The 25612-nt window shown below is 51.0% G+C and overlaps 1 protein-coding gene across 1 annotated transcript; it reads right to left on the bottom strand.

Annotated features, from left to right (window-relative positions):
* Positions 1-1567: 1567 nt before the first annotated feature.
* On the bottom strand, positions 1568-5467 carry PDX1 (pancreatic and duodenal homeobox 1). The gene is made up of 2 exons (XM_086742201.1): positions 5077-5467; positions 1568-1956 (listed from the first exon to the last, which is right to left on the bottom strand). Exons 1-2 carry the CDS (start codon positions 5465-5467, stop codon positions 1568-1570), a joined length of 780 nt encoding a protein of 259 aa, XP_086598327.1.
* Positions 5468-25612: the final 20145 nt, after the last annotated feature.

Genomic DNA, 25612 nt, shown 5'->3' on the forward strand with positions numbered 1-25612 from the left:
AACCCGAAGAGCTGTGGCAAGCTGCTTCTTCTCCCCCTCGCTTTCAGCCGTGGGACTGGGAACATCCTCTGGCCAGGCTAGGACTGCACTCCCCTCCCACCTCCTCCTCCTCTGTCGCCGAGGGATGCTGGAGTGGGGTGCTGCTGCGGGGGGCAGCTCCGGAGCCTCCCCGTCGAGGAAAGGGGGCAGATCCGTCTGACCCACCGCAAACCCGGGCAGCTGCTGCTTCTTTCCAGCTGCTGTTTCTATTTTTGAGGGGGACTTTTCCCCCTCATTTAGCTGAATTTCCGACGCTCTTCAAGCGGTCGCTAGAACAGCTCGTTTCCCGTGTACAAAACGCCTCTTCCCGCCGTTACCGCGACGGGGAAGATGTTTCTGGCAACAGAGGGGCACTGGCTGAAGAGAAGGGGGCCTAGGGCAGCCCCCGACCGGGCTTTCGCCCTGCTCCAGCCCGGAGGAGCTCTCTCTTTCGGCCGGGCCAGGACGAAAAATAACACCTGGAAAAAAAAAAAAAAGGCACCGGAGGCCGGCAGGTACATTTACACCTCGGGATGTAAAACCAAATTTACAGAGAAAAACCACTCAGAAAGCCACGCCGGGCTGGGATCTTGTGCTGCTGAGGGGTTTCTTCTCTCCTACGCAGAGTCCGAGCTTGCGGGAGAGGAGGAAGAGCGGCAGGAGCTTTTTCCAGAAGGAAAATATCCCTGGGAACAGCCCTGCGCCCCGAGACACTCAGCTCGCAGCCCCATCTGCGTCTCCGCTCGCTGCGAGCCGATCACCCGCGGATTTTTATTTTTTGCCGCCGTATCCCCAGGCCTTGCACCCACCCCTCGGGGAGGAGAGCGCGGCCCTGCGCCCCGCCGAGCCCCGCCGACTGCGGAGCCGTGGCGGAGCCTGGGGTAGGGTCTGGGTGCCTGTGCCGGTCATCGGGACTCGGTCATCGGGGGAGACAAATCCTGCCCGCAGGACGCTCAGGGTTTTTTTAATTCTTCTTCTTTTTTTTTTTTTTTCCTTTTTTTTTTTTTTTTCCCAAAGGCAAAAGAAAACGAAACAAACCAGTTTCCAGTTTCCAAAGAAGCGAGTAATAGTGCGGCGGGAATCCTCGGTAGAGGCGATGCCCCGGGGTCTGTGGAAGGGACGGGGGCGGCCGGGTGTCCCGTCCCGGGAAGGTCTGGGATGCTCGGCTCCGCATTCACGCTTGTGCAGCGCCGGGCACGGCAGCCCTCAGCGGTCAGGCGGCCTTCACCCCGCTTCTCCTCCGGTTTTCAAACCGCTCCGCGCACCCAGGGTTGTAGGCACCGCCGGTGGCCACTCGAGACCCGCCTTCCCCGGAGGAAGCTGCCCCGAGGAGCCCGCGGCACAGCTGGGTGCCCGGGGGGAGAGGAGCCGGGCTCGCTGCCGCTTCCTCCGAACTTCTCTGCTACAGCCGGACACCTTTAGTTCAATTTTTGCAGGACGGGAGTTTCGGAGTGAAGGCTTCCAGTTTCCCCGGGGGAGGGCAGGCCAGGGGTGGCCGCGGCCACGGCGCGACGGCGCGGGAGCCGGATCCCGTCCGGTTCCCCGGGGCTCACCGAGAGTCCTGCTGCCTTCTGGGGGCGAGGCTGGGGGTGAGCAGGTCCCTGGAGGCCCCCGAGGGCAGGGTGGTGGTGGGGCACGGCTGGAGATCCTCCTGGCCCTGCAGCTCCCTGGGGGACACCACGCAGTCTTGCTCGGGGTCGTGGCTGTTGGACGCCCCTCGCTTTTTGTCCTCTTCCTTCTTCCACTTCATCCGTCGGTTCTGGAACCAGATCTTGATGTGCCTCTCGGTCAAGTTCAACATGACAGCCAGCTCCACCCGCCGCGGCCTGGAGATGTACTTGTTGAAGAGAAACTCCTTCTCCAGCTCCAGCAGCTGCGCCCGGGTGTAGGCCGTCCTCGTCCGCTTGTTCTCCTCCGGCTCCACCACGTAGGGACCCCCTGGAGAGAAGAGATGGTCAGTCCCGGCCCGCTAGGCCTCGACCCACACCCCCGCGCGGCGGGGGAACACGCGGGAACACGCTGGGAGAAGGAGGCGTCCTCGGGGAGACGCCCGGCCCGACACACCGTTCTGACGACAGCTGTTAAGGCCGCTGCTGTATTATTTAATAACGATTATTTTATTTTTTAATAAAAATCGGGTCGAGGTTTTCAGGGAAACGCCATCCCTCAAGGCGAGGGAGACACTCAAGCGTCACCGTTTGAGTGTCGCTGAAAGTGCCAAAGGATTCAGGGACTGGCAATTTCTGAGTTCAAGTAAAAGAAGAAGAAAAAAAGAAAAGGAGAAGAAAAAGAAAAAGGAAAATGAAAAGAAAAAAAAAGGAAAAGGAAAAGAAAAAGGAAAAGGAAAAGAAGAAGGACAAGAAAAAGAAGAAGAAAAGGAAAAGAAAAAGGAACAGAAGAAGAAGGAGAAGAAAAAGAAGGAGAAAAAAAAGAAGGAGAAGAAAAAGAAGAAGAAAAAGAAAGAAGAGGAAGATACATAAAAAAGAAGAAAAAGAAGAAGAAAAATAAAAATAAGAAGAAAAGAAAGAGAAAAAGAAAAAGAAAAAGAAAAAGAAAAAGAAAAAGAAAAAAAAAGAAAAAAGAAGAAGAAAATAAAAAAAGAACCCCCCCCCAAAGGCAAATCAAACTAAACCAAAACGTAAAACACCTCCCAGTTTTTTAACCCAACCAAAAAAAAAACCTAAACCCAAAGCAATAACAACAAAAATAATGGTTTTCTTCTGTGGCACACAGGCACTAATAACAACAACAACAACAAAAAAAACCCAAACAACTTGTTAAAAAAAAATAAATTTAAGTATCTCACCTCCCCTTAGGACCCGGAGGAGAAGCCAGCCCGGCAGCGCAAGGCCCGCAGGCCCGGGCGGAGGCTGTGGGGTCCCGGGGGAGGGCGGGCGTCTCTCCCCGACAGGGCCTGGGATGGCGCCTCCGTCCTTGGCACAAGCCGCAAAAATAACGGGGAGAAATCTGTCGGACCGGGAGGCTGAGGGCCATGGGGGTCCCGGGACGGCACCGCCGAGCAGCCCTTGGTCCGCCGGGACCCCCGTGGGAGGCAGCGGACTCTCCAGGTGAGTGAAACCCCGGGTTTCCCATTCGCGGCAGCGGCAGCAGCGGAATGGCCGTTCCCGACGTGTCCTGCGTGGGCACCGGGCCGCGGGAAGGGCTGGAGGGGGACGCGGACACCCGCGATCGTTCGGCCAGAGCCGGAACGCCGCCGGGCACGGTTTTGGTGAGGTGTCGTCTGCGGTCATCCGCTGGTTGGCAAGCCGGATTGAAACAACCATTGCAAGAGAGCTACGCGGACTCTCTCAACCCCCTGCTCCCGTGATTTTGTGTGTGTAACGTTCATAAACACAAACCTGTGTATAGAATCACAAAATGGTTTGGGTTGGAAGGGACCTTTAAAGGTCATCTGGTCCAAGCCCCCTGCAAGGAGCGGGGACACCATAGGTACAAACTTACATATATATATTTTAAAATATATATTAAAAATACATGTATATACATTAAAAATTATAAAGACAAATCTGTGTATATACATCTATGTATATATATTTATTAAAATATATATTAAAATAAATGTATATGCATTTAAATATTTGTAAATGTAAACCTCAGCCGCGGCTTCTCTGGGCGCCTTTCCCCGGCAATAACAACGCAAAGCCCGGCAGACTCCACGGATGCCTGAATCCCAAGGATTCCCATTAAAAAAAAAAATCCTTGGGCTATGTAGGCTGCAATATGTACCCCGCAAATACTCTGGGGTTTGGGTACGGGCGCTGTGCAGGCGGGCGGCACGGCCCTGCGCCCTTTTCGCCATCCGGGCGTGCACCCTCCACCCGCGACAGGACCAGTCCGTGGATGCGTGTGCTTACACACATCCCATGCGCAGCGCAGCCCGGGCCTGCGCCTCCCGGCTGAGCTGAGAAGAGCAGGGGAGAGTTTTCAGCTTTTACAGGAAAAAATTAATTTTGCTGCGGGTTTTGTCATTCCTCGAATACAGGAGACGGGGGAGCGGGCGGGGGTGGGGGGAGAGATAGTTGGAAAGTTCGGCTTATCTATTCTTTTCTTTTTTTTTTTTTTTCTTCCTCCAAATTCATTCCACACAGAGAAAACGATCTGATTTCCCCCCCCACCCTAGCACAATCTCTGCCGCCGAGCCCACGGCGTGGGGCAGCGCTCCCTTCCCTACCCGGCGGATCCACCTCCTTCTGGGGCAATGGAGGGGATCCCCCCACTCGCTCTGCCCCATGCGATTCCCAAACTATTTCACTGTGATTTTAATCCTCCAGTCCTTTTTTCAACTATCTATTTGAACAAAGCCATTAATATAATATTTGCCGTATAGGCGTGACAAAGGCGCAGGACACGATAACATTGTGCGGGCAGAGACAGAAATATTGTTGGGCAGCGGAACTTTCTGCCTAGATAGAGTTTCTTCCTCGCTGGCAGCTCTGTTGCGTTTGTGCATTGTTCCCCCTGCCCTGGGGTTTTTTACTTGGAAAGGTGCAATCGCAGTGAAAACCCACGGGGGAAGCGGGAGAGGGTGGTGGGGGGGCGGTCTCTGCGCCGGGGAGAGCCGGGAGGACAGCGGAGAGGGGCAGGGAGGCTGCCCCGGGGTTTTGGGGTGCTTCTCTGCGCAGGGAAGGGGCAGACCTCCACCCCACGGGTGTCTCCGCGCCCACGGCCCTCGGGGGCCCGCGGGGCGACCGCACTGCAGAGGTTCCCCCGTCGACGGAGCGGGAGGTGTTCGCACGTCGCCCCGACTCGGTGAGCGTTCGTTAATTGGTGAAAAATAAGTCGTTAATAATTGCTCGAGGCGCAGGCAGCGCGGAGCTCCCAGCCCGGCGTTCAGCCAGACAGTGGCAGCCCCACAACAGTGGGTTTCGGTGGGGCTGGAATGAGAGGAAGGAGCGTTCCGGGGAAGCGACCCTCCAGGACCTCTCCGCCCTATAACCGCGCAGCGAGGGCAGGGCCGATACCGGGAGGGGTTCTTGCCCGCCGAGAGGGAGGGAAGCGGCGGGGCAGTGGCAGAGGGAGGCGGCGGGGTGGGCTTACCGGTCCACTGTCCCTTCCAGGCGTGCGATTTGGTGGACTTCATCCAGGCGAAAGGCACCTGCACTCGGGGCTCCTCTACCCCCGCTGTGTCCGCCCCGTCTGCGAAAGGCAGCGCGTCCTGGTGGGGAGGAGGAAGATGAGGGTGATGGTGGTGATGAAGATGGGAGACTCCGGCATCCTCCGTGATGGGGGGCACCTCATACGGTGAAATGTCTGGCGGGCTGCCTTGCTCCAGAGCCCCCAAGGAGCTGGGGTAAGGAGTCTGCTGCTGCCTGCCGACGTACAGGCAGGCGGGGGGGCTAGAGTTGTAATCCTGCGCCGGGGCCCTCTGAAACGCGCACGACTCCTTGTAGAGCTGCGCCGAGGCGTAATACTGTTCCTCGCTGTTCATGGCGGGGTGAGACAGGGGAAGTGGGGAGGGGGAGGGCGCCGGGGGTCTCGCAGCTTAGGGACACATCGGGCTGCTCCCTCTCCCGGCGCCCGGGATGCCGCTTTGACAGCTCGCCGCCCCGTCGGGCCCCACCGCCCTGCCCGGCTCCCGCTGCCTCCCCATAGGTTCCGCTCCCCCCACGTGAGCCCTCCCGCAGCCCTCCTGGGCGGGGCGCGACCCGTAAGAGGCCACCCGGAGTGGCCCTGAGTCCCCAAACTCCTTTCCTCCTTTAGCCGGTGGCTCTCGGGAACCCTCCCGACCCCGCTGCCGGGTGCCGCTCCCTGCTTTGGGGCGAGGAGTCCCGCGGCAGGGGACTTGCGGGGATGGGGAAGGGGGTCAGGGGATTGCCCCGACGTACAGGGCGCTCCGGGAGGGGTGGCCCCGAAACCCACCTTTTCCCTCTCTGCCCCACTTGCACAGGGGCTTCTCGTCCCCCAGCCCCACCCCGCGAACACGGCCCGGAGAAGAAAACCCTCGCGGGGCTCGGGGGAGACAGGGCTCCTGGAGGGGCTTGGTACCCGGGGACTTCTGGCTGTGGGAAGCATGTCGGCCAGGGTTGTGGACGAGCGGGGACGGGCAGGGAGCTCCGAGGGGGCTGCTCCCTCGGGGAGAGCCGGATGCTGGGGCCTCGGGAGGAGGCAAGGAGCGCCCTTCTGCGCGCTGTCTCCCTGCCCGGGGCGGGGGGATGCGACCGGCGGGGACCACCGGAGCCAGCGATAGGCAGCGGATTTGTTTGCCCAAGGGGTAAATCTGGGAGCCTTCCCCGCGGCTCGGGCTGCAATGCGTTGACCCTCGGAGATAATCTGCTCCGAGCTGGTGCCGGTTGACTTGGTGACGAGGCTACGGGGAGGCGGAGAGCTACCGAAAGGGACAAAGATCGCTTCCCTGCCTCCCTGCGCTCGGCCTGCCGGCCGCTGTCGCCGGCTCGGGGGCAGGGACGCTTCCCTCTCGCCCCACGCCCCGTCTCGCCGCCGCTTCCTTCCCCCAGGACCGGGGCTCCGGCCGGCGCCGTCGTGGCACGCTGGGCCCGGCTGCAGGCGGCTAGGTTCGGCCCGCCTAGACTCTGCCCGGTTAAGCTCGGCTCAGCTCGGCTAAGCTCAGCTCAGCTGAACCCTATTCTGCCCGGTTTGGCTCGGCTCGGCTAAGCCCAGCTTGACTAAATCCAACTCGGCTCTGCTGGACTAAGCTCGACTTGGGTCGGGTCAGCTCGGGCCCGGCTCGGCTGGGCCTGGATTGGGTCAGCCTGGCTCAGGTCGGCTTGGCTCAGCTGGGCTTGGCCCACCTCAGGTCTGCCCCGCTAAACTCAGGTCGACCTGATTTGGCTCGACTTGGCTCGGCTAAGCCCGGCTCGGCTAAGCCCAGCTCAGCTCGGCTAAACCCAGCTCGGCTCAGGTCGGCCTGTGCCCGGCTCAAGTAGGCTTGTCTTGGCCCAAGTCGGCCCATCTCAGTTTGGACTGGCTCGGGTCGGCGCAGCTAAGCTCGGCTCGGGTTGGCCCAACTCGACTCAGCCCATCTCGGCTGGGTCCGTCTAAATCCTGGGCCCGCCTTCGCCGGACTTAAGCCCGGCTCAAGCCTGGCTCAGCCTCAGTCCAGCTTGGCCCGCCTCGGCTCCATTCAGCTCGGCTAAATCTGGCTCGGCTAATCCTGGCTCGCCCTGGGCCCACCTTGGCCCGGCTTAAGCCTGGCTCAGCCTAAATCCAGGTGCGCCCACCTCGGCTCCATTCAGCTCGGCTAAATCCAGCTCAGATAATCCTGTCTCGCCCTGGGCCCTCCTCGGCCTGGATAAACCCGGGTCGGCCCGGGCCCATCTCAGCCCGGGCCTGGCTCAAGTTGGCTCATCTCAGCCCAAGTTGGTCTGGCACCGGTCGGCCTGGCTTGAGTCGTCCCGACTCAGCCGGGCACGAGTCGGCCCGCCTTGGTTCAGCCCGGCTAACCTTGGTTTGGCACAGCTCAGCACGGCACTGCCCAGCTCGGCACCGCATGGCACGGCGTGGCATGGCTCAGCACAGTTCAGCCTGACTCGAGTCACCGGTGGCAATGCATCCGTCCCCGGAGCTGACGGGGCAGGAGGCTCCCTGTGCCTCGCTCCTGCGCCTGGTTCCGCAGGATCATAAACCCGCCCAGTCCATTAACACTTAACGTGAGTTTCCGCTCTGAACCCACGCGTGTCCCCCGTCTCTCAGAGAGCACACTGAGCCTTTGATTCAATATTGAGCCATTAAGCGATTGCTTTCCCAAGCCATTTAACAGCAGCTCTTATGGATAAATAAACAAAAAAGGCTGTAAACCAATTATAGCGTGGATAGTGAAAAAGTATTTTATTAGCGGGAATTACCGATAGACACGGCTGCTGCCGGGGCTGTCCCTGCCTGGCACCCCGCCCCCACCCCTCCATCCCCCGGGGTACGTGCCCTGCCCGGAGCTGGAAGCCTGGGGGTGCCGTGGACGGGGCAGGGGATGCGCTGAGCCAGCCAAGCTCCCTTTGCGGTGGGTGTCCCGTCTGTCCCCCCTGACCCTGCTCAGCACCTATGGGCCCGCGGTGTCTCCCCCGAGGTCTTGGGGTGTTCTTTGATGTCAAGATTTCTTGCGCACCGACCCCAGCCCAGCATCTCCAGCCCCTTCCCCTGAGATTTGCTCCCCTGGGCATTTACAGCCCCAGGTTTTTCCACGGAGAACCAGCGTGGACAAACAAGTGCAAGGCCATAAAACCCAGAACAAATTGATTTCATCTCCAGGCAGGACCATTACCTGGTGTCTTAATGCAATCCTCTCTCTATAACGAACATTTCTAAACAGAGCAAACACTTCCCCCTCCAAAGCAAATGAATTTTGTATAATTTAGAGCTAATTCTCTTTCGTTCTGCCTGCGTGAGCAGGCGATAAGGGCACGCTTTGCCGTGCTGACAACAACGCAGCGAGCTGCAGTGCAGGAACAGGGCCTCGCCAGGTATCCCGGCACTGGGGACCCCAGCTGGGCCTGGGGGATCATGATGTCTGGCAGCCAGGGAGCTGAGCCTGGCCGGAGCCTGAGCCCAGGGATCACAGCTGCCTGCCTCCTGCTCCTCCTCCTGGGATGCAGCCCCTCCACAGCTGCGGGTTCCCAGGCGAAGCCTCTGAACTATGAGGGGGTCCCAGCCCGGTGCCCACTTGCTGTGGGAGATGGGTGACGGAGGAGGCAGGTGGGAATGATGGGGATGGCCCCACTTGCCCCAGAGCCAAGCTCTGCAGACACTGCTGTGCCAAGTCAGGGCAAAGGTCCAGTGACCCCATACCCTCTCCCTAAATTATGTCCTTACACGTTGCCTCGGGCAGTGGCAGCAGGGTGTATGCCTGAGATACCGCACCCAGCTCTCCTCCCAAACTCCCAGAATTTTCTGCTCCAGGGATTTCCTGAGCTGTGTGGATGTTATAGACCCCAGTTGATTCTTCCACGTCTGAAGTTTCTGCTGGAACCTCACGTAAACCTTTTGCCTTCCACCACCTTGTAGCGAAGTGTTCCCTGGATTAACTGTCGCTGTGTGAGGCACTGCCACCTTTTGCTGACCTTGCACCTTGCTGCATTAAATCAGTCCTCATTCTCCAATTAGAAGAGCTGGGTAGGCACAATGTAAGAAATTAAAAGGTGCGGCGGTGCCTCTTTAGCTCATACGTGGACCCTACGAGGCCAGCAGCACCTGAGCCCTTTGCGCAGTGAGCCCAGCTTTGCTGTCTCCCAGCTGTGAACTTCCCCTGTCCCGACTCCCCGAGTCTGCGTTTTTCCAGGCTTGGAGTGATGAGAAACTTGGCCATCCTCAGTCTATAGGTAGCCATGCAAAGAAAAGACGGCTGATACAAACATGGATTTTCCTACTGATAAGTATACAACAGAGTTTTAACCATTGAAAATAGAGAAAAGAAAAGTAAGGGACATGTTGCACACTAGAACAAATTAACAGTGGGTTGGGTAGATCATCCCTCACCTTAAAGCCTGGCTGGAAGTACACTGCAGTTCTGTGACATACTGGAGGTCACATACTTTACCTGCGGTAGGAAGTTTTTATGGACCATAGAAGCCCCCAAAGATCTTGGATATGTTTACGAGTCACGTTTAGATCACGCAGCTTCATCCGTGGAGCTCACACTCCCAGCTTTGCGATGTGTCCGATTCATGAGCCACAACCATTAAGACAGTTGTAGTTTGTGCTGAGAACAACTCCAGTAGATCCAGGTTGGATGGCAGAGTAGTACTACTCTGGCAGTAGATCCAGAGTCCAAATGGCACTTCACTCATTTGAGGTGACTTTTCTGGACTGCTCGCTGCTCTCATTAAAGTTGCGATGAGGATCTACTTAGAAGGTAAATCCCTACAGCAAGTTTTTTGTTCCAAGAGATTAAACAAAAATGAATCTGTAAGTCTGTATAAGTAATTGAAGGATGATGGTGATAGCAGCACCATTATATAAGTTGTAGTTATCCCCAACACAAGTGCAGGAATTCAGATATTTGAGAACCAGTAACAAACGTTTCAGGTTTGTTGTCGTCCTACAGTAAGATCACACAATAACCACACTGCAATACTTGAATTACCATATCAGATTCAAGTGTGTTTTAAGGACTTGTTAAGATCTGATCATATTCCTGAGGCTTGGTGTTTGCCTGGCACAGAAGAGGCTGGCTGCGTGGTTAACTCTTATTCCATGTTATAGGAAGCCTGAGACTTTACAATACAACACGGATGTATCCAAGCGCCCCAGGGCTGGCAAAGCCAAGCTACATACCTGATGTCATAGCTACATGGTTTTAAAGTGTATGCCAGTATATGCAATATGACTCTTGAAACTCAATGGCACTTTCTATGATCTTAACTTTCAATGGTTAATTCAGGAGTTTAATGTGAGTCACTGTATCTTGAAAGTCTTGTCCGCTTCTTCCCCAGCAGCATCTGACAGACATCACTGTGGGCTGCTGAGATCAGTGAAGTACAAAACCATCTGGACACAGTATTATTTTTTTTTTCCCTAGGAAAGGTGGCAGGAGTATTTTATTTGCCTTTCAATGCAAATACTTTGTGAATCCCTACTCAATTAGTTTCCTTTCCCATTACGATGGATGGCAGTTTCATCATTCCTTCCACCTTCCTGACTGTCTAACTGGAGTATAAAATCATTAACGAGAACAGTTCAGTCACACCTCCTTACAGCAATCTGGTTTGATTTCCTATATCCGTGTAATGTTTAATGACTTCTCAGTGCTCAACAGCTTTTCAGCAATCCACATTTAGACAGAAAAGAAGCATTGAAGGTGAGCGGAACATTTTCAAAATAATCTCTTTTTTCTCTCCCTGCTGTGCTCAAACCAACACAGGGAAACTGTATCCATGGCAAGGGCCGGCAGTGGGAGAAGAAGTTGACTGGGAAACAGAACTTTCCCAGAGATTGATTTTTAACCCTCCCCATGGCTGTATCTGGCCGAAAGGTAACCTTTCACAAAGCTGGTTAATAATCAATAACCATGTGAAAACAAAGCTGTCTTTCCCTCTTAGTATCAACGATAAAAACAAAAGCACAAACTATTCCACCTGCCTTAAAGTAACACTGCTTCATCAGCTTTTTTTTTTTTTTTTTGGCTTTTTTTTATCTCTGAGTGACTCTGCGTTTGCACACGGCGCCTTCAGTTTGCTCTTCCCAGCACGCAGCAGCTTCTTCACACCGTAGGTGTGGGCCACATCTTGAACTGCATGAAGACAGGTTTACTTAAGCCGTTTTGAATAGGACCTTGTCCAGGAAATCTGCAGAATGTTGCCTTTGGAAATGCTGAGAGTAGGAGAGGATCTTACGTGCGTAGTGTCTTTTTACACTTTCTCTTTTGCACATTTTAATTTTCTTCCCATCCCCCCTGATATTAATAATTTCACTTTCTGGTAGGAATATTGCATATCACCAGGGAAGCATGATTTTGCTGCTTTGGAAGAAGAGTTGAAGAATTACTTTAAAACCCTGTGAACCTTTCCACCAAAACCACAGCAATTTCATGTTGTCTGCCACACACAACTTTCTATTTTCCACCTCTACCTGGCTGCAGAGGTGGCACCTGTCTGTTCTCACCATGGCCCTCCCTCTTGTTTGCCCATTGTAACTTTGCTGAACTTCAACAATTTGGGTTGAAATTTTCCATTCTGTATCTCTGCCTCTCACTGGACAAAATGAGGGAAATTTTCCTTAAAATTGTTTGAACTGGTACGAAAGTGAAGATGGGAAATGGTGACGCACTGGAGCTGGCTGTATGGGGAGGGATGGGAGTTGCTTCCTTTGCAAGTCTTTGAAAACAAGGGCTATGTACCTACAGCTGATCCCAAACTGGAGTACAGGACTGGAATAGCTGACATCTGGAAACAACAATCCTATGCAGCATTTTAGTGCCCTGTTTTCCTCACCATTGTGCTTCCTTGCTGGACTTAAGTATGTTAGAAGTTCTGCTGGGATATTGTCCCACAGTAATGTCCCTCCAAACCAATTTCTTTGTGTAAAGTACTCTACATTTGGTCAAACTCTGAACTGCTGCACATCACACATCACATCTGCTCCACAGATATGTCTTAAAACTTAGCAGCTAAGCCCTTTACAACCTGTGAAGTAGTGAGCAGCTCCCTGCCCTGGGTCTCAGGACTTGAATGAGAGCTCAGTGTGTTGCAGTTGTGGTATTGAGCCCAGAAGCTGTGAAGTTGGGAGATGTCCCTAACGCTCTGTCCTCCAGCCCTGAGCAGTGTGGTGGAGGAAGGTGATTCACGCAGAGAACATGTAAGATGCTCACCCTTCAGATGAAAGAGTTTGAAGGTCTGTGTTTGGGCGTGCTCCTAGCTCAGCTCTGGATGAGACCCAGAAATACGCCAGCCTGACCTTTTCTCCCTCCCCATGCTTGCCTGCAGGGAGAAAGGTGTGTAGGAGCCAGGAGAAAAGAAGGGTGTGCTCTCACCAGCTCTCTGCCCAGCTGGGAAGCAGGACCTGGGCTGCACTGCTGGATGCTCCAATAGGTCTGACCAGAGGGAGATACTGTAACCTTGATGAATCTCTTGGGTTGAACTTCATAGGATGAGTTTCCAGTTGCAAATGCTTAGTTTTTCTGGGTGTCTGGTCTGCAGCAGTCTGAGGTACTCCCAGAGAATGGGGAAGCTTTTGGTTGTGAAAACTCAAAGTCTGGTTGTGAACACCCAGTGCCTCAAAAACTGGGCAGTGGAAGAGTCTTGACCCCCTCCGGTGCTGTCCACATGGGCTGCTTCTGAGCGGGTGGGTCCAGTATAACTTCTGAGAACTTCAACTAAGCACTAAGAATTAGTGGAAAATTTTTAACTTAATCCCTCCTGATCTAATGTTCATACGATCTCACAGAGCATGCAGACAGCAGCATCGACTGAAGCTGTTCAGACAGCTTCCTGGCTCATATTGCCTTCCCAGTGCAAAGCACTGCAGTAGGCCAAATCCTTATGATCATCCAAGAAAGTAAGAGAAATGTGTCTACACCTTACTTGTCCAATTAGCTATTAACACAGGTTGAAATTTTAATATTTAAATAAACACATATTTGTAAATCAAGAGACATTTGCCCTCTGAAATTTTTTTAGGGCTTTTCATGTTCTAACAAATGAAGGAAAAGAAATGGGAATTTTCTCATAGATAATTCACAAACACAAAAGTAAGCAGGACCAATTAAATAATATGGATTGCTCATTTGCTTAGCTGCAGTGACCATTTTTTTCCTTGTTTATAAAATAAACTGTTTATCATGCAGTATAACTTCCATTAGCTTGCTTATTTATTTATAATAAAATGTGTCAAGTATAATTTAATCATGTTAAGAATTCATGTAGCCTCAAATATTTCCATTTATCTGCAACACTCTTCTGCTCCACTTTCCCTTCCCTTCCCGCACCTTCCCTTCCCGCACCTTCCCTTCCCGCACCTTCCCTTCTTCTCCCGCTTTCTCTTTCACTTGCTTTCTCTTTCACTTTCTCTTTCCCCATCATAATCTTCTTCATTCTATTTCCATCTAGTATTTCCCAGTCCCTTATTTATAGTTTTATTTCCTTTCTTTGTATCCTATTTCTGTTCTGTATTTATAAGTTTATATATGTATCACACTTGCAAGTTAAGTCAAGCTCACGTTGGAAAAGCTGTGATTTAAACCCACAATTACATAGCAGACCAGGAAAAAATTAATGTATTTCTGGAGCAATGATAAACTGCACACACATAATGGGTATAAATTGGCACACTTAACTGAAAGCTCAACCAGATTTTCATTCTCTTAATGAAGCATGTAGGTTTTACTGCTCCTTACCTGCACACTGGAAAGCACATTGTCAGTGCCTGAAATGATTTTGTGTACCTAAACACCACCTGATTTAATGCATCAGCTGACAAGGACAAAGACATTGATTAAATGTCCCGCCTCAGGTGTCCAGAAGGGTGGAAAAGGCTGCCTCCTCAAAATAATCAGTGAAACTCCACCCAGTAATCATTAACTCAGTGTTTGGTCCAAGCCCTAGGAATAACAGAAGGCTTTAAAGAGTGGCAGTCAGAAAACACTTGGTGTGATTTAGGTCATTAATTGGTCTTGTTCATTGAAGGAGAGTCGAATGGGAAGAGTCTCTCCCAGCTGGTAAGGAATGTATTGGGCGTTGGCCCTTGGAAGGGCATCTGTGGCCTGGGCACTTTGAGAGTGGGAAGAGAGCCCAGGGGTGTGTGGTGAGCGCAGAAGTGCTTGCAGAGGAATAGTAAGACGATGGAGCTGGGCTAATACGGAAAGACTGAGGGAAGACAACATTCCAGTCTGGCTGCTCCCAGTTAGTTTGAATTTGTAAAAGCCCTGGGCTGTCCTGCTCTTGACACAGTGGTGGCTACACTGTCGAGGAACAGATGAATGCTTGAGCCAGCGGTGAGAGGCTCCCCTGGGTTTTAAACTTTAAAATGCCACTTGGTGGGCTTCAACAGAGCAACATCTAGCCATGAGGTTTGTAGCCAGGCACAATCATTAGACCTTTGGATTTAAGGCTGTTCTCATATATTACATCTGCAACAGTTTTTCCCAGTCAATAAAATCCATATGGCATTGCAGGAACCTTGGTGAGAACAATTTCATTTCATCATAGCAATTGAAGGAAGTGAGACACCATGTTTTAGTAAAGAAGATTTCAGAAGCCCCACAGCCATCAGGGCCACATTGTCCCAGCATCAGCTCAACCTAGGAGACGACCTCCTCTCGGAGTAACACAGAGACCAAAGACCCATACCAGATCAAGGCAGAGATGAGCTCAGGGGAAGGAAGGTACTTGCCTGAAGAAAGAACCCCAGTGAAAGAGTCCAGTTCTCCCATCCTTGGCTGGTGTCCTATGAAGAGATCACTTCCCCCTCATTGTGGTTAGGAAATCTCCAATTGAATAAATGAGTGCTACAGTGGCCAAAATCAGCCTCTTAAACTAAGTGATCATCTTGTGAACCTCAAATGAAACCAACTACTTTAGTGCTCAACTCATTTGTGCAGCAGCACTGTTAATATGGTCTAATTTATGGAGTAGCCAGGTTCTGATTAACAGTGCAAGACGGGGTAAGAAGGCAATTAGTGGTCTATTTTCTATGCACATTGGAGCAGAAACCTGTTCTGAAAGGAAGTTCTTCAGGCAGGCACAGCATGCTAAAAAGCTTTCACCTAAAATTATATAGCCTGACAAACAATATAAAAAAGTAGATTGCCCAATAAAAAAATAGCATATCAGCCATTTATACAAAACCATACTACTTAGACTCCTCAAGCTTGAAATGACTGTGTATTTTTTTCCCTGTTAAAATGTTATGATGGTCTATGCATAAATAGTTTTAAATTCAGATTTGATGTCATTGTGTTTTCAAAGCCTAGATGGATTTAACACTTTTCCCAAGATGAAGGAAGCATTAGATCTGGGTAGACATGGGAGCAGCTCCAAGGATCTCCTTCCCCTCTGGAGCAACAATGTCCAGGGCTGGTAGCATCCAGGGCTCCAATGCTGGAACAGGAGCCAAGTGGGAGCGATGGAAGGGATGTTGAAGGAAACACTCCCTTCTGGAGGTGAGGCCACACTGCAAACACCTTCTGTACCCTTCCCTGTGGTTTCACCCAAGCTCCTTATGTCTTTTTTATAGAATCATAGAACCTTTAAGGTTGGAAAAGCCCTCCAAGATCATTAAGTCCAACCGTCAACCTAACACCACCCTGTCCACTAAACCATGTCCTGAAGTGCCACATCTACATGTTCTTTGAACACCTCCAGGGATGGTGACTCCACCACTTCCCTGGGCAGCCTGTTCCAGTACCTGACTACTCTTACAGTAAAGACATTTTTCCTAATATCCAGTCTAAACCTCCCCTGCTGCAACTTGAGGCCATTTCCTCTCATCCTATCACCAATCACTTGGGAGAAGAGACCAACACTCGCCTGCCTACAGTCTCCTTTCAGGTAGTTGTAAAGTAGACTTTAGTCTACTACTATTTTAGCAGTTACCAGAGTAAACTTAGATGGTCTGTGAGCTCAGGGGGAAGATGGGTCTAAATTAGTATTCAGCAAAGCAGAAGTGCCCATTCTCCCTCTTGCCATCCAATGGCTTGCACCTGCACCGTCTTCCCGTCTCAGTCACCCCTCTCAAAGCAGGCCCTGGCACAGGTCCCTCTGCCTCCATGTCGCTGCCTCCTTTTTTTTGCCCAGAGCTGTGCATGTTCCCAGCCTACAGCCTCAAAGGCTTTAACCCCTCCTTGATGGGAGCAGCAGGGCTGGGCTCTGGAGGGTGCTAGCTGCAGACAGCAAAGCTGCATGTATTTTCCATGAATTTTTCCCTGTTGGCAGGACCAGGCAGCTGGCCAAGCTCTTCAAAGATAATGTCCCAAGCCGCTCTCAGGAGAGGCAAAGGGCCTCTGCTAATTGCTGGCTCAACATGGGCACCAGGCAGATGGGCACAATGTCTTTAGCGCGTTGGTCTTCACTCCACAAAAAGGGACCAGCTAACTCAGGCTTGGACACCTGTACGTATGGGAGCGAAATCCCACCTATGTGTCTTGTTTTAACTTTGTATTTATTATCTGCTTATGAAGAGACACAGACAGCACACTCGTGCTTTCGTGCTTGGGGAGAAGGAAGAGGCGTGAAGTTGTGCCCAAAGCCCTTAATTCTTCTCTAAATGCTGCCATTATCACAGTGAGAGCAATAGCCTGATACGAGCGCAATGTGCAAGGTGCATATACTCCTGTTTCCTGCTCTGTGCTCCTGGATGAGGTGCATAGGTGGGTGTATCAGGCTGCTCTCACGTCCCTTGCTTGTCTGCTTTCCACCCCACAGACGCTCAGGACTGCACCTGGAGCCTGAGCCACACTGGCTGCTCAGCCTGGTCTTGGCAAGACCAAGCAAAACTCCTGCCTGCTTCTTACAGAGGTCATGCCATGCCTAGCCAGATAGCATTAGCCTCTCTGCCTTCAGAAGACAGCATCCTCCTGGCACCTGTTGTCCTACCATCTTGCTGCTGGCACATATTCGACCCATACTAAAGGTCCATTTGTCAGCTGCTCTGTGGTTAGGGTATCACTCTCATGCATTCAGCCTATGGATGCAGAGGGCTCTCAGAAGGTAATGATGAGCTCAGCTGTCCATAGAGAACATTTACATGCTTGATGTAAGGTCAGACAAGTTCCCCGTAACTTGTGACTGTCCCACACGTTTGCCTCAAGCTTCCCTCCATGACCCGTTGAGGCTTGGAGGAGGATCCCCTGCAAAGGGGATTGTGTTTGTGTGCTACAGCAGATGCCTGCAGCCTGTCCTGTGAAAACCAGCTGCTGTTTCAGACCCTCGTTTTGGTCACTGCCCTTGAGTAAACCACTGTATTCATTACACAGCAAACATCCCTATCCTCTGAGCTCACAGCTAACACCGCACCAGGCAGCTATCGATCCGGGACAGCCTGGGACAGCCAGCTCCTAGCTGACAGCAACTTCTCAGCTACTTTGATTGCTGGCATTAGCTGTGTGGGAAGTTCTTCCACAGGATGCTTTGAATAATGCAATCCCCTGTCTGCACTAGCTTTCTGGCATCCAAACATCTGTCAACATCTGGGCAATGCACAGAAACTACCACATGCAGTGGGTGTCTCCAGCATGCCAGGAGTGAACTCCCTCTGCGAGTGCTGATGCCTTACAGGATGACAGAAGTCAGGGATGACGTGCTTTGTGCCTCCTCCTAGACCTTGCATGTGTCCTTCTGCAACAGCCACTGCTTGTCTCAAAGCACAGGCTCACCCATGTGGCCCTGGCAGAAGACGATGGCTGTGAGCAATGCACAGCCCTAGGGGTGTCTCAGCTAAAGAGGAAGGCAAACAGCATTTTTGTCTACAGGACTGGGGAAGACAGAGCTGTTTCTTTCTTCAGGAAACAACATAGAAATTCACAGCTCGTCTAAAGTCAGTCAGGCCACCAAGGAACCTGGGCTTCTCCCAAAGACGTTCCCGTGACCCTGGCAGCTGCAGTATCCGTGTGGCCAGGCACAGAGGGAGGAGAAGGTCTCCTTCCCTAGACTTCCCTGTAGCTCCTGTGCATGGACATGAGAAACACTGTCTGACATGCACAAGGACCAGGCACAAGTCCATTCTGCTGTGGAAACATGTCCTTGGAGTGAGTTGACGCATCAGCCTTTGCTCTTGGACTTCTTTGAAGAGAGGGTTTTTTTTTTTATTGTTGGTTGGTTGGGTTTTTTCCCAAGCAGAAAAAGATCAGCCAGGTCAGATCTTGTGCTTGTTGCCTCTGGGATGCACTATCAGCCCAAGGCCTTGGGCTAAACAATGGTCTGAGCCTTTACAGATGTTTCCTTGCACCCACCCAGTAGGTGGCAAGCAGAGGGCTCTCATGCTCTCACTCAGGTGTAGCACAGTCTGATTCCCTGGTGCACGGCAGGAATGCACTGCTGGCAGCCTCTGCCCCTTGTACTGGCATGCAGCCCCCAGCCCCAGGCTGCCAAGGGCAGTGGCTGCTTCAGCCTGGAATGTCAGAGATGGATGAAATCTCCAGGCAACACCCAGCAGGGAGTGGCGTGTCCAAGATGCTCCTGGAGCAAGCCAAAGCTTCCTCTTCTCCACCAGCTTTTCCAGCGGACGTTTGGCATGGTGCGCTGGGAAGAAGATCTGTTATCGCAGCCCCCGTGGAGGGGGAGGTATTGTGTGTAAGTAGGTGGCCATCTCAGGTGCTGATTTTTAGCAGAGTCCTCCTGCTGACTTAGTTGCATCAGTAGGCAGCTCTCCACCACCACAGACAGGAAGGCAGCCCTTTAAAATCACCATTGAGCAAGTTCCTGTTTGACAGGGACTACAGGAGCCTTATCCCTAGGGCTTCTAATGTGGCTGAGGTTAGTGTGCACTGCAAAGGTGGTCCCTGACTCCCTGAATCAGCAGTGATGCTGGGAATTACTTGGTAGCACATCTCCATGCTCAAAGCCACCCTGCTGTCCTAGAGCTTTCAGTGGCTGGGACAGCAAGAGGAACTTTGCATTTTTGGGCAAAGAAAAGGTGCTTGTCATAAGGCTTGACAAATTTAAATTTTCAAACTATCCAGGCTTTTTTCTTTCTCTACAAGTTTTGCAAGTTGCCTGCAGAGGTAATCGGTGATTTCGGATTCGCTTTGCAAAGTGTTCAGTGAGTGCAGAAGAGCAAAAACTGCACCTGCATGCATGAATTCAATGCCACTTTTTAAAGAAGTTTCTGATCTTAGATACAGTAGAGGTCAGATGAGTGGGTCAAAAATGTCAGTTCAGGGCATTAGGATGAGCACGCCAGGGCTGCCTGAACTGGAGCTGTCACTGGTGGGGACAGAAGGTGTGAGGAAGTGGGAACCTGTTTGAAGGTGGCAGGAAGGTCACCCTGGAAGTGTGATAGGAAAATAGTCTGTAAAGCATTCAGTGACAGTAGGGAGATAAAAAACTTCTGTAGCCTTCTGCTCTCCAACAGTTACCTGCAGATATTATTTTAAGACAGAAGGACATATATATTTGATTTTTTTCCCTTTGACTGTTGCTACTGACATGTCAAGTCTATTAAAAATGCACTCTCTTTACGTTTTGGGCAGGACTAACCATGCTGCTAGTTCCGGTTTCTTGGTGGGGGTGGGATTGCGAGGCAGTGAGTGACGCTGACACATCAGCTTCCCTCTCCTTATTTGCTGGAGTGTGTTGGGCTGTATATGTTGGGTTACTCCCGTACTACTACCACTTTGAAAATGTTTTCTCCTAAAAATATAATTACATTTTGCCCAAAAAGACACGCTTACAACTCTGAAGTAGGTGTTCCCTGTTGCTTGGAAATGTCATGTGAAGATTTGAAACAGCAAAAGAGGTAGTAAAATGTAGGCAAAAAAACTCCACTGTTTGAGTTCAAACTAATCAGAGAAAGTGTTGGGACTTGGTAGATTCTCAGATCATTTGAATCTTGGCATTTCCAGCAGGCAGGATTCTGATCTGTGCTGTGACAATGCAAGAGAAGAAACCCTCCAGTGGACGTAGGTCACTGCAAGCCTTTCATGTCTTCAGTAACACTTCAGAAGAAGACGCTTTGGCCCCAGAAGAGTCACTTCGAGTACATAGGCCTCTTACGTAGTGAATGGAGAGAGAGAGAGATGCTCAAGGATTGTTCTTAATGAACTGCCTGAGTCTGTCCAGAAACATCAGGGAGTCTTGCTTGCTCAGTGGAACAGGCAACTGCTCACATCCATGGAGCGGGAAGCTGTTTGGACTGTACTGTGAAGGAACAGAAGGGATCTGTTGGCACAGTCACATTCTTGGTGTTTGAAGTGGAGTCACTACACCACATAGTCTTTGAAGAGGGGAGGCTAGTTGCAGCATTTATCAGGGACACTGGAGACTTGGCCTGCAGGACAGGGAAAAAACTCTCTTGTTCTTTCTTGCAGGTGTGTGCCAAACCACAGGCCAGAAACAAGTGGGAACGAGCTTTCGTCCCTACCAGACACCTCGAGTGGGCCATTGCTCGGTCTCTTTTCTGCAGCATCCCCAGGGAGTGAGCCACACACCTGGGTCATCTGGAGAAAAAAACCTTCACTGACCACAAAAAGCAGCTCAGAGCTCAGGTTAGTGTTTGGTGTGTTGAGAGCTTTCACTCAGATGTTCAGAGCGGCCATGGGTTGCTGAGCTAGCATCTCTTGTCAGCTGTCTGCACAGGTCCCCTTGGTCTCATCTTCAGCAACTGTGGCAAGAAGGGAGTGTGACCTCCATGGCAACCGTTACTGCAGCTCCACTGTCACCAGCAGTTCACTGACTGATGGGGGTGTTTTATGGATGTGTTTCTCCAGCATCCTAGCCAGAAGGACAGAGGGTCTCAGTCTTCCCAGTCAGATCTGCCAGAAGTCATCTGAGAGACCTCTGGGCATTATTCCACACTGTAGAAATTTGCAGAATTTGCCATTCAAAGCTCAGCCCATGCATTTTGCTAGTATGAAATCAATAGAATTCCCTCATATGGGAAAAGTTATACGTGGAAAAAATTCAGGCACTAGCTCTAACAGTCAGTTCAGTTATTCCATGACACAACTGATGAAAAATAGCAACATATATATTTGTATAACAGGTAATCACATCATTGGCTTATATATATTTGTGTATCCATGTACATGTGTGTATCTATATTTCGAAAATGCTAAACAGTAAGACAGGATATTGGAGTACTTACCTGTCTGTGTGTCTACCTAACAGCCCATATGTCTGTCTGCTGCTGTAAGCCTAAGAAAGTAGGAATGATACAAGCTATCTAGATAAATATTTTTGAATTTGTCTGGCCAGAAGTTGTTCACAATCCAGTCTTCCCATGCTCTCTTCAGAGTCAACAGAAAGAAATGACCACAAGAGATGCAGTTCCTGACATTATCCCAAGAGCCTGGGACCCCTAGCTCAGATTCTCTAGACACCCGGAGTAACGTGATATGAAACTCCCACTGTTTCCTACCATGGGATTTGTTTGTTTGATTTATCTTTGTTATTTTTCTGATAAAGCTGAGAACTGTTTCTGCCAGCTGTGCAAAGAGAAGCGGGCCAGGGGCTCAAAATGTTTTCCTGAGGTGAAGATCCTGGACTCACATTTCTAGACAAAAAACAGTGGGGTGGTGGCTGTTCACCAGCCCCTTAACTGTCTATATCAGAGGCATGTGGTGCTTTTCTCATCCTCTAGCAAAGAGGTACCAGAGTGCTGGGTGGCTTTGGCACCTGGAGTGATGTCTATCTGAGTATGAGCTGCCTCAATGCTCCTGTCAGCTCAGACCTCTTTTCTGCATGAGGTCACTTCACAACACATTACAGAATCATAGAACCATTGAATCTTAAGGTTGGAATAGACCTCCAAGATCGTCAAGTCCAACCGTCAACCTAACACCACCATGCCTATTAAACCATGTCCTTATGGTCTTCAAAAGTGCTGACAAGGTGTTCTGGTTTTGTTAGTGAGGGGGGGCCTAAGGTGGTAGCTTCTGTAGGAAACTGCTAGAAGTCGCTCCCCTTTGTTCAGTGGACTCGGCCGGGCCTAGGGCGGACCCGCTGCTGGCCAAGGCCGAGCCAATTGGTAGCAGAATGTCCCGTGATAACGCCTCTGCGATAACGTATTTAAGTAGGGGAAAACAGGAAAAAGAGGGAAGGGAAGATGTGAAGCAGCTGAGCGGGGGGCAGAGAGGGAGAGGCGCGAGCCTCATGGGCCTTGCAGGCCTCACCCTCTGGCCCCCCGCCGGGCAGCCGACTGGGCCCGACTCGGCCCGGCCCAGTTGCAAGAAGTGGAGAGGAGATGAGAAGTGAATAAGATGTAAAAAGGATCCTGAGAGGCATCTGCCAGCCTGTTGTGAGGAACGGCTGCAGACGCCAAGGTCAGTGAAGAAGGAGGGGGAGGAGTAATATGGCTCCTGGCCAAGATTCCTCTGCAACTCGTGGTGAAGACCATGGTGGAGCGGGTTGTCCCCCTGCAGCCCATGGAGGTCCACGGAGGGGCAGAGATCCACCTGCAGCCCGTGGAGGACCCCACGCCAGAGCAGGTGGAGGCCTGAAGGAGGCTGTGGCCCGTGGAGGGCCCGCTGGGACAGCTGTTCTAGAGGGACTGCACCCCGTGGAAGAGATGACCCACGCCGGAGCAGTTTCACGGAGGACTGTGGCCCGTGGGAGGGACCCCACGCTGGAGCAGAGGAGGAATGTGAGGAGTTCTTCCCCTGACGATGATACAGCGGCGTAAAACAACGCGTGATGAACTGACCGCGACCCCCATTCCCTTTTCCCCCCCCGTGCCGCTCGGGAGGGGAAGGTAGTAGAGATAATGTTAAGCCCGGGAAGAGGGAGGGGTGGGGGGAGGTTATCTTGTTCCCTGTCTCATTCTCCTGCTAATTTTAGAAATAAATGAATAGTTTTCCCCAAGTCGAGTCTGTTTTGCCCGTGACGGTAACTTTAAGGATTTCTCCCTGTCCTTATCTCAAACCTTGAGCCGTTTTTCTTATATCATCTCCCCCTATTCTCTCGGAAGGTGGGGGGAGTGAGAGAGAGACTGCGTAGTCTGGTCCTGATCGGGGCTGAACTACGACACAAGGTGGTGTCTCCTGCTGAAACAGCAGTAGCCTTCATCTGGGCAAAAGCCACCCAGCAAGTAGCTGCACAGGGCTGTGACTAGATGGTTAGTGAAGGTATGTTTTTGCTGGACCTCTCTCCATGAGAGTCTTCTCCCCAGCTGACTTGGTGCATGATGTTGTGTGGTGCAGCTGTGTGATGCTTATGAGTGCTTTGAGGGGAGAAGAAAAGGGGGCAATAACATAAGGTGGCACGACACCAGGGCATGACCTCAGCTGGAGGATTGCAGGGCTCTGCATTAGCAGACCAAAGACTCCCAGCAAACAGGGCAAGGTCTCAAAACATCCACTGTTATCTGAAAGCTTGGCCTGATGTGAAGCACAGCTCAAGCCATAACGGTCACACCTGTCCCAGCATCCACATCAAATGGGTCCTGTTGCAGGAGGACTGAGCTTATGTAACTTTTCAACCCAAATCCCACACTCTGAAGTGAGTGTTTTCTGTTTTAGTCTCCTCCAGAAGAAATGGTCTCACCAAAGAGGGCCTATAAGAAAGATGGGGAGAAGCTGTTTAGTAGGGCCTGTTGCAATAGGACAAGGAGTAATGGTTTTAAAATAGTGGGGGGTAGATTTAGATTGGAAATTAGGAAAAATTTTTTTACAATGCGAGTTATAGAACACTGGCACAGGTTGCCCAGAGAGGTGGTGGAAGCCCCATCCCTGGAAACGTTCAAGGCCAGGCTGGATGAGGCTCTGAGCAACCTGATCTGGTTGGGGATGTCCCTGCTCCTTGCAGGGGGCTTGGACTAGATGACCTTTGAAGATCCCTTCCAACCCTAACCATTCTATGATTCTATGATTCGACAACAAAGTCAGCTCTTCAAGATAGTCTGGATGCTGGAGTTTACAGTCATTTGGATCCTCATTCATAGGACTGAAGTTCATTGTTTTATTAGATTATGGCATATTAATCACAATATTCTCCAATACCAACAGGTCATCTTTGACACTGCCTACTCCAAACTCCAAGTCATCCCTGAATTTATGGGGTTGACAACTCATATTGTGTCTATGGAAAATTAATAAAGATATGAGCTCCCAGTTTTCATGCTGTTCTTGCTTACTGACTGCTTCTAGTTGGGCATCCCGGGAGGTTTACATACACGAGCTTACAGAGACTGAAAGGAAACACCGCTCTGCTTGGCTACCCATGGCTCTTCTGCATTGTGCAAATTGGCACATTTACCTAAAGACCTGTCTGATGTTTGGAGTGATTTTGTGGGGAAAGTGTTCAGGGCAGTGAAACCATCAACTATTCCAGGCACCCAAAACAGCACTAGTGGTCCACAAAACTTTGCAGATGCTTCTTCTAAAGCACTACAGGTTTGAAGCATGATAACATGGTGGTCCTGCCACGGAGACAGCAACAAATATTAAGCAGAACTTCTCGGCACTTTGGCAATGGGGAAAAGATGTGGCATCCATCCTCAGGATTTGGTACAATTTCTTCAGTAAAGTCCAGTAGGATCTAATATAGATTTGTCCCTTCCTACATGTGTGGAACACTTTTAACCTCTGCATAGCATCACTAAAAGAAAACCACACAAGAATCTTTTATTAAACAAATGATGGACAGGAGCCTCCAGAGGGCAAATGAGCACTCCTGAGCCAGGTCACTGTGCTCTGGAGGACTTTTCATGGAGGTTAGCACAGTCTGTCTCCTGGTTGAACAACCCTTCCCACACCCGGCCCATGCTGAATCTCACCAGGCTGCCAGGACTTTGGCTTCAATTGGACCCTTGAGAGGGGATGGGAACAGATCTTTGGAAGGGGTGTCTTCTTGCAGTTGCATGGACAATAACAAAGCAACACTGAGAATACAAAATGGGTTGTCTGAGATCCAGTTGCCCAAACATAGGTGCTGTGTGTGCTACTCTGGGATATTCTGCCTGGTTTCCAGTCACTTTTCAATTGAGCAGTCTCCCATAGGACCTGTGTTATCTTTGCTAGTCGTGTGTGGATGTCTTGGATATCTTAGACATCTAAGATGGCCCTGGGAATTAAGATTTAGGCAACTAAGTACCTTCCCAATGGCCTCTGAAATATTTTGGCTGTTGCCATATCCTGTTCTTACAAAGAAGATATTTATATACTCCAGTCTACAGTTCTTGTCCTTCTTGCAGCCCAGTAAAAAGCATTCAAACGAAGCACAAGTCCCTTGAAAACATCCAGGTTGCTCACAGCAACCAGATCGCCATGGGGTGGTAATGTAAAGGCTTGTTTTAAATCACTGACAACCCTAGAGTTAGAGCTCTGATGGAACTACTGATTCATAAAATACCTGTTATTCTGTCTGAAAAAGGGCTATAAATCATGCTGTGAACCTTTTCCAGAGCTGGAAATGCCAACATTAGATTTTTGTATGTTACTATTTTATGATTTATATTACAGTGAAGGCTTCCACTGTCCTGTTGCTCTTAATGTTGTACAAGTCCAAAGTTTCAGTATTGTAAATGGGGCAAATTTTGT

The sequence above is a fragment of the Chlamydotis macqueenii genome, chromosome 1, assembly GCF_036417535.1.
Source record: "Chlamydotis macqueenii isolate bChlMac1 chromosome 1, bChlMac1.mat, whole genome shotgun sequence".
Lineage (NCBI taxonomy): Eukaryota > Metazoa > Chordata > Aves > Otidiformes > Otididae > Chlamydotis > Chlamydotis macqueenii.

What these genes read in the sequence shown, in the direction of transcription:
- PDX1 (XM_086742201.1), bottom strand. Translation starts at nt 5,467, where the DNA reads ATGAACAGCGAGGAACAGTATTACGCCTCGGCGCAGCTCTACAAGGAG. An exon ending in CTGGAAGGGACAGTGGACCG is followed by an intron (nt 1,957 to 5,076) that starts GTAAGCCCACCC and finishes TCTTCTCTCCAG; the next exon opens with GGGGTCCCTACGTGGTGGAG.